The following is an 18,425-nucleotide window of genomic DNA, read 5'->3' as shown; positions in this document are numbered from 1 at the left end:
TATTTACTTATTTCTAGTCAGATTTGGAGGAAATAGCACTTAGTAAACTTCGACCGGAAGGTAGTCATACACAAGGCCCTACTGAAAATGATATACTAAAGAGTAAATGTGATATCTTTGCATGTTTTGAACCAGATACGGTTGATATACATTTGCATATTCCTTCTGCACAAATACTCTTTTATGGTGCAGTACTACGACATTTTATTCATATAAAAGTTAGTGGATAATATGTGTATATTTTTAACTGTTTCAAATGGTAACTTCATTGAAAAGGTTTTTTAACATAGCTACTTAATATTTCACTTTCTGTCCGTTATCTTTTGACGACAAATACTATTCAGTAGAACTTTGGTATTTCTATGTTTAGAAAATTATCATATTTTTTTGAAAAGATTAACCTATTTTTATTTATTCGCCTTGTTAAGTATTAGGTATTTACAGTTTTTCTTTTTTCGTTTTCAAACGTTTCTAATGTTCAGGAAAATTACTTTGGAATTTATCAGACACCTGTAAGTTTTGATCGTGAACCTCTTCGACCGGATGAAAGTTTTTCCCTCACCGATGATGATTTAATCCGATTGAAATCTCAAACTAATCATAACCCCGGAGATGGTCATACCGATCTAAGCAAAGTTGATAAGCTTCCAGAGAAACGCATCATTGATCCAAGGGATTTTCGTCCCCTATCCGTACGAGTATCACTGGAATTTCATAATATTCAAGTACATCTGCCCATGGTAGGTGTATATTTTTATTTTCTGAATATCTTGCTGGCATGTTTGGCCTTTTGTCGCACTTATTTTTGTCTTGAGTTAACGGTTAATGAAAATTTAATACTTCTTTTCCCATATAAAGAGTAAGCGTATCCTGAATTTTGCTCTGTTACTTGAAAGAATGACAGCAAAAGTTGTATCATGTAAAATGAAAACCTCAATTTATTCTGTCTTTACTGAATTTTTTAGATAACCTAGCCCTCCTTCCCACAGTTTTCATAGGGGTCAGCGTGCAACCTTGTAATCACTTCACTTTATTGTAGATTATCTAATCGTTTCTTACATATTTACACAGTATAACTATTAATGAATGAAATTTTCAATTTACACAAGCTAACATAAGCTTTGTTTTCTATTTCTTGATATTTTCAGCATGGTTCATCCGATGAATCGCCTTGTCCAACAGCTTTTCTAGATTGTATTGGATTTGAAATGGATAAACGTTGGCATGAGACAAAGCTTCAATTACTTTTCTCACCAGTTTTAGTATGTTTCTATGATCAAAATAAGGTAAATTGAAAGCCAATATCTTTCTTGCTTGAATTTCACTCTTCCTGATTAATATTAATGTCATTCACTTGTCAAGTGCAAGATTATATACTCAGCTTGAGCTTTAATGTTTATTTAAGAGGTTGTGATACTGTCTAGCAGTTCAAATCCATGTAAATAAACCAAGTTTCAAACCTCACTTCACTTACGCCTGTTACTCCTCGTGGAGGAGCATAGGCCACCCACCAGCATTCTCTATCCAACTGTCATGGGCAGTCCTTGAAGTTGTTTCCATATGTCATTCATCCTTTTCAAGTCTGCTTCCGATTCCCGAAGCAGTGTGTTCTTTGGCCTTACACTTTTCTGCTTCCCTTCAGGATTCCAAGTTAGCGCTTGCCTCGTCATGTAGTTTGAAGATTTCCTCAATGTATGTCCTATCCACATCCAACGTCTTCTAATTTTCTCTTCATCTAGAAGTTGATATTTTATCTTCCACATTAGGAGGTTGCTGATGTTATCCTACCAACAGACATTGAGTATCCTATGAAGACAACTGTTTATAAATACTTGCACTTTCTTGGCGATGATTGTTTAATCTGGTTGGTTTTTTTAGCAAGACTCCTTTCTACGTAACGGGGTTGCCAGTCTCATTCCAATTCCTCCTCCTTTGTGTGGGCTTGGGACCAGCAGTAACTCCAGAAGAGCTACAGGCGGAGTTTTATACCTACTACCTATAATTTCAAGTTAAATGCTTTAAATTCTACTGTCACAGTCTCATAATATCTGTTGTTTTGATGATTGAGTATTCTTTATTCATAACCGATAATGGAGTTGCTTGCTTATAATCTTATCTATTTGTAATTCATACCATTGAAGTCTCCGAAGCGTAATCACTCGAAAGCTCTTCATTTTATGTAGATTCAACTGTTTACCAAGCATTATGTCGTGTTTTATTAGCCCATATTGTTCAAGAAAACAATATCTAAAATCATCTAACAATAAATGTGTCATATTTGTTAAAATATTGGAAGATGTACCTTTTTTCCCCAATAATTCTCAGGACTTTCGATCAAAATCGAACTCAAATGTATCTTCAAGTCGTATTCAACTTGTCGGTTTTCAATTACGTGGTCAAGGAATGTTTAGTCACGTTAATCTACCTCTTCGTGCAGAATCATTGGAATATGCTTGGTTATTAGAACTTACGGTAGGTCAACTTACTGGCCAGTTATCCGCTCCTAAACTATCATGCTTAGTACAATGTTTGAAAGAATTCGTTTTTTCTGCAGTTGATTCAGAAAATCAATTAATCTCTTCAAGAGCATTTGAACTTTGTCAACATGGTCGTCCACAGGTAAACAAAATTTTGTCGTTAAAATTCTTATTATTTATGATTATATTTCTGTTAGCTTTTAAAATAGTTTCTTTATTTCAGCAAGTATGTGCGAGTGAATTCACTCAACAGTTTGTTAGGTCCTTACAAAGAAAGATCAAAACTTTAAAACTATTGAAAGCATACAATCAATTAAATATGTATGTATTTATTTACATTGACCCTAATCTAAACTGTGATGAAATATCTAAATTGATAATCTATATTAGATCTTTCGCTTATAAGCGTTAAATATCTAGTGATAGAATATCAACTTTTATTTCAAACCACTGTACTCATTTGTTCTGAAAACTAAGGTTTGTTAAACCGGGGTTTTGTTTCTTTGCCTACGTTTTCATTAACTATAATTAAAAGAGTATATTATAGTAGTTATCTTATGTAATTTCATTATTTATTTAGTTCGATTTTTAAGTTTGTGTATGAAAGACTTAAAAATGATGTATTTACATTATTATTGTTTGATTTATAGAGTGATCTCTGTTTAATGTAACATATATGCTGAATGCTGTGATTGTGTTCTTTTACATATATTATTATTACTAACGTTATCTATACTTGTTCTAAAGTATTCGTTTCGAATTTCTACACTATTCACTTTTAGCAACTATGTCCATTTTGGCATAAAATTTGCTCTGACACTTTATGCCCCAGTGATATTCAACTGAAATATCGAATGTTGCGTCTTACTATTGATGGTATTGATTTGAGCATTGTAGAGAGCCGAAATTGTCTAAGCATTCAATGTGATCCGATTCGTTTGGTTCATTGTAATATGCATAGTGCTACCCATTGTGATGGGATGTTTGTATTAGTTCCTGATATTAGATTAATACAATTAGTTGCACCTATGGGTAAGTCATTGTGACTGGTTACAGTTAATTTACTTGCTAATTATTGTACTCCTTTAAAATGAAAATGGCATCATAAGGCTATTAGAATTAGTTTACATTTCTTATTTCTACATGGGATTTGTTCTCCTAAGGTGTCTAATTTTCAATTTGTGATGTTGACATCCTATACATTAGATGTATAAACACTTACGTCATGCTGATCAACAGATTTTAGTGACGCGATGAGATTGATCCAGTGTCTTTGGAACATCTTTTTATCAGTACGAATGAACTCGAAAACCCCAGACCCATTGGTCACTGCTGGTGACATAAAACTATTTACCTTCTAGTTTATATCCATTTTTTTCTGGCCAAATTCATAAGCATCAGACTTTGATGACTTTTAGTATACTTATTCTAACATTTCCTGTACAACCTGCTTACTTATCCAGATTTCCTGATAAATCAGTGTATGTTTTCCAATATGACTGGACTGTATGTGGTGAAAAATTGAATACTTCGTTTGCAGTTGTCGTATTCTGATACATAATTGTAAATTAGATAATTTGAATTCCCAGTGTTTTTAGCTTACTTGTCCTGCAGAGTATTGTATGGATTACTTTGACAACCTTGTTTTCGTGACCTGAAAATAATAACAATAATATTGGTATTAATGATGCCAATCATTACTATATACCAGACTAATAACTTCGTTTGTCGATTCGTAACAAAACTAAGATCAATGTGCATCAATATTGTGCTTTATTTCTTGACGAAAACATCGATAAATTCTCTCATTAATTAATGACTGACCATACCACTCCGCCGGTAGCCCTTCTAAAGTTACTGCCGGTTCCAAGCCCGGATAAACGCGGAGTGTTGGGGATGGGATTGTTGACCCCATATCGTAGAAAACAACCTTACTGAAAAACTCTGGTCAGAAAAAACAGTTTGGATACTACTGGACAGTCTATGATCGTCAACGAGGGGTCACAGGAGTATGTAAGTAAGTATACTATTCCTTAGTGTGAATTAAGTAAATGTAGTTTCTTCCTTTATTTCCCTCCTTAGCTCCTGAAATCAAAAATCAACTCAATTTAGAGAATCAAGTTAAAAGTACTAAACAAGTGGAAAATTCGGTTTTATGGTTTGAAGCTGGCTCATTTTCTCTTGGTCCTGTTCACATTAATCTTTCCAGGACACCAGAAAAACGTAATCATCTCAATTGGCAATTGGATTTTCTTAAGCGTCATGATTTAAAAACTAAACGTTTATCATTTCTTTGGTCAGATAATAATGATGTAATCAGCGGGACATTCCCTAATTCCAGTTTAAGTTCACGTCATACTACAAAATCATCCAATGTATTTTCTACTACAGAAAACAGATTTATGATTAGAAAGGGAATACCCGGCTACATTGCTCCAGATATAATACCCGATTGTGGATGCTATGGTCAATGTTCATTTTTTGGACAAAACGAAAGTGGGCGAATTTTATTTCATGAATTATCAACTGGTGACTTTCGACAACGTGCTATATTTCCATCTAGAGCTGATTATAAACCTGACTTATTTATACCATCGGATAATAATAATGAATATCAACAAGCTTTTGATGTTAATCAGTAAGTTGACGTCCACTTTTCACTGCCTTTTTATACTAAAGAATTATTTCTATCGTTACTTCTAATTTATGTAGGCAATTTCACCGTTTAGTAAGTACTATACGGAAAGCACGGATACCTGTTGTATATATAGGGGTTAGCGACCACTCACTTTCTTATGGTTGCTTTCCGGTAATGAATTGAGTTTTGTCTTTGAAATAAAGTCAAAATATATGTTTAGTTGTTTTGAAAATCACATTTGATTCTGTGGTGATGGATCTCCGTGGTCATATCCATCGACTTTAAGATCTTAAATTAAAAGATTCATACCCACTGGTTATTTTTTAATTAGAAAATATTGCATGGTAAAATTGTGTTTAGAAAAATAATCACTGTAGATTTATTCTTTGTACTTTAGACAATTAAGTTTCTAGATCATAACAATGAATTTGTATGATTACACGTTCTGTTTATCTGTTCACCACCTGCTCTGTCCGAATGTCCTACATGCTATAGGTCAGTTGGTCACTGTTTAGTTCGTTCATAGATAGTTGCGATCAAATAAATAAGTTTCTACATTAGATCCGCGTGGAAATGAATTAGGTAAAATAAGTCAGTGGACTACAATCAAAAGTTTACTAGGGCACATCCTGCTGACGAGTCCCAAATAGGAACAAATATGCATCCTGAGTTTCTCTGCTATCCATCATGCTTGTCAGTTAATGACAATATCGAGAAAATCTGCACAGGATGAACATATGCCAAACGAGTCTGATCAATTGTAGTCCTAAACATCAATAGAAAGATTCAAATAACCAATACAAATGAATTACATAGATTTATCCGCTACCTCCAAAGTCCAAATAAAAATTATTTAAAGATGAACAGAGTTCATTCCATGCTCTTAAGGAAACACTTGTTTTACAAATCGTATCGAATCATGCAATTAAATAGGTATTGATCACAATTTTCTGTTAGTTGTTTTTCAACTGTCTGCATAAGAAACGGACAGTCAATCACTCGGTCGTAAAACTCCTGTGTTAAATATTTAAGCAACTGGTATACATAGAAAAAAAACTAAATTATGTAGAAATGATTTTTAATATTATTTATATTTTGTTTTCTCGTATTTTTTATCAATTAAAAATTATAGACAGATATCTTCGTCCAAAGTTTTTGACTCCAACACAAAAAGCTTAGGTTTCGGTGAAAGTCTATTACTCCCTAACTGTCTGTTACATGAATTACATTCCCCTGATGACTGTCTGGAGAAATATAATGGTTTACTGCTTATGCGGCAGGAAGTTATTTCAGCTCTTCTTGAGTCCAGTATTCAGAAAGGTGTAAGTTTCAGTATGTCAGATGATAAATGCGTGGTATATAAATACGTCATCAGTTTGGGAAATTACTTTTAGTATGATCCCAAAGAGCATGTATTTACTCCATTCTCTGTTGCTCATGTTTTTACTATTCATGATCTCTGTTTTATAATATTTTTATTTCATAATGGAATTATTATCTAGCCAGATATTGATTAAGATAATGTATCAAATAATATGAATTAGGTAGGATTAAGTAAAAAGGGTCGGATGCTGAGTACATTTCTCAAAAACGTTGGCAGGTGTTATAATAATAATAATAGGATACACGAATAAGTTTAAGCTATGAAAATGAACATTAATGAAAACAGGTCACCATATTCTAAAAATGAATATTAGCTCACTAGTCCAGAGGTGTAGGCTGATGGAAAATGAATGGTTGAACAAATTGGTTCTGGATTGACAGCTCTGGCCTTTTGTTCCGAATAGCTGTTACTTCAATTGTTCAAAGGGTTCTTAGTTGTAGCTGACTGACTGACTGATTTAGACAGATTTCTGCCAACACGATATATTATTGTGAATGATTGCTCCATATTGGCTGTATGACCCGTTTGTACTAAATGGGCTAAAATCGAGCTGTTGATAGTTTTGACTATGTCTTTGCATAACCATTCTGGGTGGTGTTCGCAAACACGAAAATACAAATCCCTAGAACACTTGCCAATATAACTTATTCCACAAGCACATTTGAATTGATAGATACAGAAAGAAGTGGCTTGTCTAAGTAATTTATCCTTCGATCTTGTAGTGACCTTCAGAAGTATAGACAACATTGATTGTGGTTTACCTGCACTAAAAGTTCTTTCGATTGCTCTTCTCAACTATGGCATCAACGTTTCGCTGGTGCATTATCCCTAATTGTAGAACCTGAGGAAATTTTATTGAAAAGAATATTCTTCGTTCATATATCTGTGTCTCAATGTGATGGGAATTTTTCAGGCATTTATATATATATATATATATATATATATATATATATTATAGAGTTGGTAATCTTTACTTTAAAATTATATTGAATACATTGTTATTGTTGCTTATATTATCAAATTTTATACATAAACTGAATATTGTTCCGTCGTTTTTTTAACGTTCATTTTCTGAAACAAACAAACAAATATTTTAGATGGATTGGTATTTATTGCATTTTTGTGAAGAACACTATCAATCTGATACAGATTCAACTAAAAGTTCCAATAGTTTAGGAACTTATGCATCTTTTAATCATAGTAACAGTAATCTGGAACAGCTTATTGAACATGATTCTGATACTTCTGATGTCGATTTATTTTTGAAAACTGCCAAAGATCATCCATTAAAAGATCTACTTACTTGTGATTCAATGGATAAAATGAAATACTCAACGAATAGAACAAAGACAAAAGATTCATGGCTTGAACTTAATGCATCTCAACAGACTAAACATTCATCTTTATCTGATAATTTATTTCCGACAGTTAATGACAATTTAAAAGAAGGTAATCAAGCAAATGAACATAAGAAATTACATGAAGGTCTTCAATTGTTTTACGTTATATTTTCTCGTTGAGATTTAATCAGTTTTCTTAAGGGATTGTTGTAGATTGATTGCTTGATACAATAAAAAGTTTTTAAATACGATAAATTCACGTGTATTTAGCTATTTGATTCAACATTACACGTATGTGAATAACAATGGCAAGTAGACAATCACCAGTCAGTTGTAATCGACGTAAATATACGTTAATCCTAGTTCCCATAACATATTGACTTACCAAGTTGAATTTAACAAAATGAATGTCAGAGAAAAGGGTATGCTGTAGTTCGGGATCTAGATCAGTTCCATTCCATGTCACCCAATATTTCCAACTACTGATCATAGTTATCACATGAACCTGCCTTAGTCTTCCTTTACCATTATGATTAAAAACTGTCAACTATTTGATGGACTCACGACACTTTTTGGTTTGGCCACCCATAGCTTTCTTCCAATCTACAATCTACGTCACGAATATCTTGTGCTGAGGAAGGTGGTACCTGCACATATATATCATATGTCTCAACTACCTCAGCCGATGAACATTCACAACATTACCAACCCATTGTCTATCTTCAACTAATGCTCTGCGCTTATCTCAGTGGTTTTTTTTCCGGAGTTCCACAACATACGAGTAATGTTTCGAATACACCTATGGTCAAAATCCTAGTCTGCGAATGCCTTCTATTTTCGTAGGTCATGTTTCACAGCCATTGAGTAATACACAATGGACTTCTGGTTAGTATGCTCTTCTATTGGTTAGTGGACTGATACCTCGACTGCGCTAATCGAGCTTTCTGAATCCGTGCCTAGATTTCGTTAGATAAAAACCTAACCACTGTTAATTGTTAAACAATATCAGTAACACTTCATTAATAACTATATTTAGAGGGTGTGGGTATACATTGTTCATAGTGGAACTCTTTATAAGTTATGGTTGATAAGTACTTATGGCTTTCGCTTTTAATAACATTCGCTCTTTTCTGGTTCGGGTCTAACTTGTATCTTATTGATTGATGATGATTTTAAACAGAGCTAGAGCAATAGGATTAACAGAATAAATTGAATTTATTGTATTTCATACCTTCCTATCAGTTAGAAAACTGCTAAATGCTTTGAAAAATATTATGATTGAAACCAGAAATAAATTAGAAGTATAAAAAGTAGGCAAAAAACAAACGACATTTAATGTTATTGGCGAGATTGACCGTTATTTATATGTAATGAATCTAGTCACTCAAATTACGGGTGTAAAGTCAGAAGAATCGAATTAGACGACAACGCAGATAAAATGAATTCAAAATGTAATGAAAATTTTACTTTACATCATGGATTAAGTTTTGTTAGTCAACCGTTGAAAACCATCAACGATTGGATAACTATTTCATCTTGGCGTAAGGGGCTCAGCAATGCTCACTAACGACCCTACTGTGGATCGAACCCAGGACCCTTATGTCTCTCAGCTAGGGCTTTCAGATCAATAAGTTATTACCATTATTATTTGGACACATAAATATTGGTACAAAGGGGCACTGAATACATATGCACCACACATGTCACTTGATTTGTGTGTGGGCTGTGAAACTATCCGGGTACCCAGACCGAAGCAGGTGGTTCACTTAGGCTGCCACACCCGGAGCCTTTAACCTAAAAGTCTGATCCACAAGGCAGTGGAACAATGTCAGGAGATGCAGTGCCATGGTCGCTGGTGATCAACAATTGGTTCATACGTCATTTGCTCCCTCAGGATCCTGGAGCCCATGTGCACCATTGGTTTGGAATCAGGGTTTTCCAACTCCCCTAGGTGGATCCTCTGTACGTAACGGCCCGGCTAAAGCGTCGGACATTCGCTTTTCGTCCTCTCAATTTCGTAGACACCACGTCTACCCCAAGAAGGCAGTGAGTAGGACTTCCCTGGTAGTGGGTTTACACGTGTGGGTATGTGAGAGCATTTGGAGAGGGAGAGAAGACTCTTCTCACCCTTGGCCGTACCAGGGCATTTGGGGGCCAGTGTATTTAGAAATGTAAACCATTTAATTCAACGATCTCCATTAACCCTTGTACTAATGAAAACAAAATTGTTCTTGTACTACTTCAGCGTGTCATTTATGAAAAGGTAATCAACTTATATATAAACATATGTATATATTTTCTTTTTATATGGATTACTCAATTTTGTTTTGGTCCCTAATTTTCATTATTTGTTTTCCTCTTCTTTTGAAAGAAGTATCATCGTTGCACTCAACTACAAATACTAAAAATAAAATGAAAAAATCAAATTATCTACCATCGCATTTATCATTGAATAGTCTTATTGAACTGCCCCCACATTTGTACACTTCATCTGATAATTTGTCAAATAATAGTTTAATTCATCCAATTGATAGTAACAACAACAATACTGAAACACACTCACATATGGAAAATGTTCATATTGGTTCATCGTCATCACATTGTAAGTCACCCCCAACTCCACCTCCTCGAAAATTTATCAGAGATCAGCATTCTATCAAAGAAAGAAAGAATGAATCACACAACATGGAGGTTTCTACTCATGAAAAAAGCGTAAATATCGAATCTAAAGACTTAGATGAAAACAGAAAGGAGTTTGATGATGCTTTTGAAAATCTTGTCGGTCAGTACAAATTATTATCATTATTATTTCTTTGTAATTCTCATGCTCTACACTGAATTCGTCATGATTGTTTCAACTCTCATGAGACATTTTTTTCACATTTTCCATACTTTCAATTCATAGTAGCATTTTAAATTCTTGGACTGGATATTTAAAGTGATTATTTAGATTCATAGTACTTTATGGTTATATTTGACTGCAGTCAGTTAAATATATGTTTGTGAAGTGATATATCTTCACAAAAAAGTTTAATTTGCTTTTTTTTCATTGCTTACATCATTATGGAATCCTGAAACTACTGTCTTTTAAATGATCCTAAAAATTGTATGAAATCAATGCTTTACTAGTAGATGTATTGATATTCTTCAGATATCAGTTTGTATCCTCAGCATAATACCATGATGTGGAAAATAGTGACCTTAAGTTATTTTAATCTTAGATTACAATTATTTTATTTACGTATTTCACGTAACAACTGACTTATAATTAATGCGTTTTGTTTCATTTGCCAATATTTCGATTCCTCACTGTTTTTGAGTAGATAAAATATAGTTAGATATATGGGGTTCGATTAATTTAAATACATTTTATACTAAACTAATTAATACCCAGTCTCTTTCGTTTTTATTAAATTTAGATTATTGTTGACGTAAATTATGCATCACAGAAGAATGACATTACTTATTGCATTGTCTTTTATATGATTCTACTATTTTCAGATCTCCGGACTCAATTAAATAGACCAATTAGCGAAAGCGGTCTCCTACGTCCAGCTTACGGTCGGCACTTAAGCTCATTTAAATGTGTGGCTGGTTTAAACTGCTCAATAAGTCTTCGAAATCGTTGGCATATTTGTAAACATATATATCCTGGGAACACCTGCCTACGCTCATTAGATAATCTGTTAAGAGTTGATAAAAATGCGTGCTCAAGTCGTTCAAAGTCCTCACCTCATCAGAATGTAACTGTTTTTGATCTTCTCCGTCAATGTCAACCTAAAATTGCCATTGCTCCACGTTTTCAGATTCGGCACACCGGTTTCTCATCCCAGTCCATTACTATTCGTTCAGATTCAACTCCATCACATCCTGCTAATCCTCTTTCGAATCCTCCAGATTTGACACAGAAAGAATCAAATTGTAAGTGATTGTAATAATCTCTTTAAAATCTATAATGTAGTAAAAGATAAGAACGGAAAAATACAAAGCTGGAGAGTCATTTCTTAATTTCATTGCAGTATATTTGATATGTTTATATTTGTGGTGATTTTAATTACTTGTTATTTAGTTCAATCAAGATTTTTGTGATCCGTTTAATTTCTTTGAGAATCTATTACAGTTGTTTTTCCCATCGCTCTAATGTCTCGTTTCCTTTTACAGACGAAGAATATCTCCAAATTTTCAACTACTATGTAGAAAAACTATTTTGTCGTTCCTGGCTTCTTTTGTAAAGTCTAGAATTATCTTGTTTTCATATGGTTCTGACATTCATAGAAGTCTTCAGTAAATTCTTTCCATACAGTATTACTCTGTTGACATTTGGTATTGTCTGATTGGCGAAAATGGTCTTAGTCTTTTATTTTTATTGTCTTTCAAAGCAATAGTTGTTGCTATTACAATTTCGACTTCCGTTAGGAATGTTAAAACTTTCCTGAAAGTCTCATCTTTTCTCTCCCTTCTTCACGTGTGGGTTATTAACTTTGAAATTTCACAGTGTTTTAGTCATCCTTTCTACCTAACTCACGTAAATTCCTTTTTGTATAAGAGAAGAACCTCATAGTTGTTTGGAATTCGAAATTACATTCAGCTCTCACAGATCATAACAGCGTGTACTTCAATTGTAGTGAACGAAATTCAGGCGGGGAAAACCAATTTATTGTTGAATGCAAAATCACACAATAGCTTAGTACAATATGAAAATCATACATTAAATACATCACTCGGACAGCTTCCTTCAGTTGTCCTTTAAATAACCCACTGCTTCCCTAATTCTCTTGTTATTCTAGCTGCTCTTCGGTTTCCTTCCTATTCTGTTCATTTCAATCTCCTGCTGCCAGGCATTTCCTTCCGATTATTGCTACATACTACTTATACTGTCAGCATAAATAACATTCGCCACGCAACCATCAATACTTATTATTATTCATTCATGCCCATTTTATGCATTCAGTACGTTAAGGTTAAATTGATTCTGTTGTACATTAATTAATTCAGTAATTGGTTTTTAGTTTTATCCCAATGAGAAAAATGGAGTATATTTTATAGATTACTGTGTGAATTAATAAAATACAGTATAATGCAACTTCTACTTTAGTGTATTGTGTAGAAATCCACTAAGCACTTATTTATTCAGTTTTGTGTTGTTTTTTTCTCTCAGATAATGTTGATTCTGGAAGTACTACTGTAAAATCGAAAGCTATTGTTTGGCTTAAAGGTCCAATTAACTTACTTTTTACCCCACTTTTGACTGAATCACTTGAAAGGTAAATCATCCATATTTCTATTTTATGAAAATTTTATTATGTCCCTATAAATAATTTTCATTTGAATAACAGCATTTGTCTTATTAATCAGTTTTTTTCTTTTTTGAAGTTTACATTGTGTTCTCCAGTTCATCTTGATACAGTTTGCATTGAGAAATAAAAGATTGCAAAATTTATAGCTACAATGTTGGTTGCAGTCATTTCTTAAACTATATTAACCTATGATATTGTTGTTTTAAATAAAGAATTAGAATATTTAGTTGCTCGAGATCTAACTTCGATCTGAATTGACGAACAAATATATCGTGAACATAAATCTTCCGTTTAACTCTGTATATTACACTTGAGCTAACCTTGTTTGGGTGACAGTGGTAATGCCTGTTTTTTCAAGTTGTATATATTTGATCGCTATATTTTTTTACAACATAAAATTCTTGGCTATTCTATTTATCATAGGGTACTTCACAATTTATAATAATTGACGAGTTATTTACATCATGAAATTCTAAGTCTCTAAATAAATATAACTAGTGTAACATATGATTTATTTTTAAACTGCCACATTACCACGACGCGCAATGCTGACTAGTGTAGGGGATGGTTGGAAGAGAGTTAGGGGCGGCCAAACCAAAACATGGCATCAGTGCTTGAAGTCACTAACTTCTAGTCTGAGCCATGTTGGTAGATGCAGACTACCTGGTTGGGGTCCGCGTGACTATCGTAACCAATGGTTGGAGACTCTGGGTGACATGGCGCAGAATCGATCACAATGGTGTAGGTGTATACACTCTTTATCTTCCCTTAAACCTTGAGATTAAAATTGCTTCATATTTGTCTTCCTTCCTATACTATATCCTTATATACAACCTTTCTTTATATACTACCACCACTAAATTAATTACTTCTATGAATCCGGTGTTCATCCTGTTGTGCTAACGAGGTATGGTAACTTGGACTGATGCATATATGTGCCTGGTCCTACGTTGTCGCTGACTGACTGACTGAAACTGCCACATTGTTTTTATATATTGCATTGTATTCGTTTATTTTCAATCTTTTATATTCTTTTGCAAAAGATTAAGTAGACGTTTATTTATTTCAGATATATAAAAATACTTATGCCAATTGCAAAAACTACTTCACCCTCATCAATTGTGGATTCAATGCACTATAGGTGCGTAAAATCGGTGGAGCATCAAGTCAAACCATTGCTGAATTCCACTCATAATATAATACCAAAAAATGAAAATACTTCTGTTCAAAAACCAACTCACTCATCACGTTCTGTTTTTGGTGATAAGTTATCAGCTGTTTCTGCTCCTGTAGAAGAGCGTCAGTCAATATTACATAATCTTCTTGGTTCACGTTTTGCTCAAGATGCAATCCCTAGTAATGTATCTCATCAGAATATTACTTCTAAATCTTTCAGAATTCGAAGGATATCGGCAGATTACGAATTAAGTCAGTACATAATCATAATTATATTATTACTAAGATATTATTATTTATTTATTTGTTTATTATTATTATTATTATCATTTCAATCATTATGATTGTGGTATGTGTTTTGTTATTACTTTTGCTAATAACCCAGTAGGTAAACTAAGGGTCATGTAAACGTTTGGTGATTATGTTAGCCTGTTTACACTTATTAAAACACTTAAGCACATATGTAGTGTGCTTTGATTGGAGTACAATTACGAGGAAATTCGTCAGTTGTAGATGTACCACCACTGCCATTCTTCTATCAACCAAGAGAAGATGGGAATTATTTTTAACTTGAATAAAAATCTAAAAACAAAAAAATACAGTTTTAAAGGAACTCATGGGATTGAAGTCTGAAAGTAAAAAATAGTACTTAACTTAAGATTTAGGAGAAGAATGAGAATGAATGTATTTGGTACATTATGACTTACTAATCTCCATGTCATACAATATCATCAACTAGTAATTACGGATATTGATTAAAACTCAATCAAGATGTCTATATATATTTAGCATTGGTGTAACCAATAATCAATAACTTTATTGAATTACTTTCATCTGTTAATATCTCAACTCTTTACTCTTACAATAAAATGAATCATCCTTTATTTTTCTCAATATGTTTCCCTATCAAAACTTGAACTTAGTAGTATAAATAAAAATAAAAATTTTTTTCGGGAGGGGGGAGGGTTATAGAACTGTGGTTTAATTTCGATTAAAATTAATGCTTTGTATTCTCTTTTTAATTCCATTATAAAAGTATGGTGAAATGAAAACACTCTATTTTAATATACGTTTTTGTAAATTGGATTGAAATTATCATTTTAAATAGCTAATAATGACATTTATATATACATATTTCTTTATAAATATTCTTATCTTCAGTGTCAAATAGTCAAGATACCATTAAATTTAAAAAGAATACTTCAAATACATCTAAACCATTATGTTTAGTTTCTGAATTATCAGATCATCAATTACAAAATGATGATAATGCTAATTCACCATTAAATAATTCGTCAATTATTTCAATTTTATCAAGTAAAGTAGCTTCATTATCAGTGGAACGAATTCATATTTCATTTTTACAACTTTATGCTGTTGAAGATTTAGTTCATTTGGATAGTTTAAAATCTGGTCTACATGATTTAACATGTGTATCATTGATGACATTTTGTGTTGATTCATTTTCTTTTGAAGTAAGTTTAGTATTATGATTATGATTACTTTTTTATCATTGTTTTTGTGCGTCTACTGAAGTGTTAGTTATTCTTTTGAAATTCACTGACTTATCTTTCTTTTGAATGGAGATCCTCTATTTTTCACAGTGATTTGCTGTCGTTTTTATTGCATCAAGGTTTTAACTCTTAGGTAATAATATCTGTAAACTGTATTGTATTGTCAGTTTAAAAATGTACTACGTTTGAAAGATTATTTATTGTGTGTTGGATCGTGCCTGTGTGGTAGGTAATACAATTTCCCCTTGAAAATTGATTTTCTTTCTGTATTGTATCTTCGATGCCTAATCTTTTCTATTACCACTGATACTGTTACTACCTCTACAATTCTAGAACTTGGTTTGACAACTTCATCTCTGTGTGCTAATGAAATATGGCAACTTGAACCGACTTACATACATACAGTTTCTACGTTGTGACTGACTGACTAAAAATTTATCAATATCTATACTTGGTGAAATTTCCCCTTTTTTTACAATTCATGTACTACGAATGACGTGTTGAAATTTATTTATGATAAATCTGAATATAAACGTTTACATAGATCTTAAAAATGTTATATATATTCAACCTGGAGTCCTGGCGAGAAAAGCTTTCAAATTACCACTACTCATGGGAAGTTTCAATCCTGATCTCCAACCCTAACAAAAGTTGTGTAACTTCTTGCCGAATACATGAATCTCTACTTGGTAACTAATGTTAACAAGCTTAGATATGTATACACTTGGCTTTGAGCTACAGTTGGGTTTTCAATTTAGTACTATTTACGTGGATATTCTGTGTTTTTATTTATAATGAAATCATAGTTGTGAAAATCGTGAAGAAATTGATTTATTACACTTTCTGCAGTAATTACGTATTTGTTTCTTATGCGTAAGATAAAAATATTCTGTTATATAGTTATAGTAATTCTGTTAGAACCGAATAAATTTTCATAATCTTTGGCTATCTATGTATGTTTATCAATAATTCACATCATACTACTTTCAAACTCATCTATTGTTCACTGTGGTTCTGATTACGTACAGACTATATCCTGTGATATATATATATATATATATATATATATTAATTTTTTAAATCAAAATCACACTGATTTCTTTCAGTTAAATTTCCCTCTAGTTTGTGTTGTTTTCACTACAATCTGGAAATCTCAGCACTACTTATTTGAGTAATATAACCAAAATTACTTGTAATTTTCTAATTACTTATGAAGTTTTACATCCTAAAAATAATATACCCTTTATTTCCTCATTAATTTTTTCTTTATTAACTAGCTAATGGCATCTTATAAACGACAATCATTAACTGATAAACCTATTAATGTTTGTTTACCGGATAAACATAACAGCATATCTACACCTGATTCAAATATTAGTAATCGACCTATTGTAGCATCATCAACGGCTGACTCAATTCATTTCACTGCTAAACCACCAAGTACTAGTAACGTACAGAATACCACCAAGTCCCAAAAAGATAATATTCCAATGAAAAATATTTCATCCAGTGTTCATGATATGCTTCAAACTTATTCCAGTCTATCAGAACGATATAACCTTATTTATAAGGATAACAGTAATGATAAAAGTAATCGTATTGAAGAAGTAAATAATTCATTCCCTGTTAGAAAACAACATAAAAGACAACCGTCTGCTCCACCTGTTCTATATAATTCGCCCGATTTAAGTTACACTTATGATACATTTGCGCAATCCTCTGAGCCAAGTATTATTATGCAAAAATCAAACAAATGGCATGATACCCTTTTGAATGATCCAAAAGGTAGTGAATATCAATGTCGAGGAAAATCAGAAAATGTAAACGAAAATAGATGCATGAAACTGGTTGATGGTTATAGAGTTAAGAATAATATTCAACCACCTAGTATGGAATATATTTCTTCGTTGTCGGGTTCGAAACCCAATCAAAAAGTTGATGGTAAGCGTTATTTCCACACAAGTTGTTTGTTGTCTGCTAAGTCTTACGTTTTCCTATATTTTCTTTCTCGAGAATTGTTCTCTACATTCAAGTGTTTATTATTTATTTGACCGTTAATTGTCCCGGAAACCGATCTATTAAATATTTATTAGGTGAAATTTTATCATGAGATATATTTTGCACTAGACAATACCAACTTGGAGTTTAATTCAGTGTAGTGTTAGATATCATTTGTATTCTTATCTAACTTCTTTGAACACAGAGCAAGATTTAATATATGGCTAGTAGAAGTCATGACACATTTCTTCTTATCTAGAACTCGTAAGCTGGACATACCTACATTCCATTGTTGATATTCACACCAAAACTTAAACTTAACTTGAAATTTACTAAAACTCGATATGGGCTCTCGGGCAGTATCCCGTCCCTAACACAAATTGAATGATGAAGTGTGACTCACATATATTTGGTGCCTTTTTGTATCAATGTTTGTGTGCTTAAACAAGTAAATATGACAGTGCTATATCGAAGGACTACTCTAAGAGTTCACATATGGCATCAAAGACTGAATTACTATAGTCTTGAATATCAACAAAAGGAAATGATAAACCCTTACTAGTAAACAACAAAATTGTTTGTATCTGTTTGCAAATCTTTT

General features: G+C 32.6%; 1 protein-coding gene across 1 annotated transcript in view; it reads left to right on the top strand.

Moving 5' to 3' along the window:
- The window catches only part of Smp_171790 (hypothetical protein), a gene marked incomplete at both ends in the record, with an annotated part of 108,417 nt that overhangs the window by 14,403 nt on the left and 75,589 nt on the right, over positions 1–18,425 (top strand). The window contains 14 exons of the mRNA XM_018794641.1: positions 22–218; positions 483–740; positions 1,149–1,286; positions 2,326–2,619; positions 3,260–3,509; positions 4,590–5,115; positions 6,248–6,437; positions 7,597–7,948; positions 10,211–10,621; positions 11,341–11,760; positions 12,998–13,103; positions 14,278–14,492; positions 15,474–15,787; positions 17,104–17,767. Of these exons, the coding sequence (XP_018649033.1) occupies positions 22–218; positions 483–740; positions 1,149–1,286; positions 2,326–2,619; positions 3,260–3,509; positions 4,590–5,115; positions 6,248–6,437; positions 7,597–7,948; positions 10,211–10,621; positions 11,341–11,760; positions 12,998–13,103; positions 14,278–14,492; positions 15,474–15,787; positions 17,104–17,767 (4,335 nt within the window). The remainder of the gene's footprint in view (positions 1–21; positions 219–482; positions 741–1,148; positions 1,287–2,325; positions 2,620–3,259; positions 3,510–4,589; positions 5,116–6,247; positions 6,438–7,596; positions 7,949–10,210; positions 10,622–11,340; positions 11,761–12,997; positions 13,104–14,277; positions 14,493–15,473; positions 15,788–17,103; positions 17,768–18,425) is intronic.

The sequence above is a fragment of the Schistosoma mansoni genome, chromosome 1, assembly GCF_000237925.1.
Source record: "Schistosoma mansoni strain Puerto Rico chromosome 1, complete genome".
NCBI lineage: Eukaryota > Metazoa > Platyhelminthes > Trematoda > Strigeidida > Schistosomatidae > Schistosoma > Schistosoma mansoni.
This window is presented reverse-complemented; position numbering and strand designations above follow the sequence as displayed.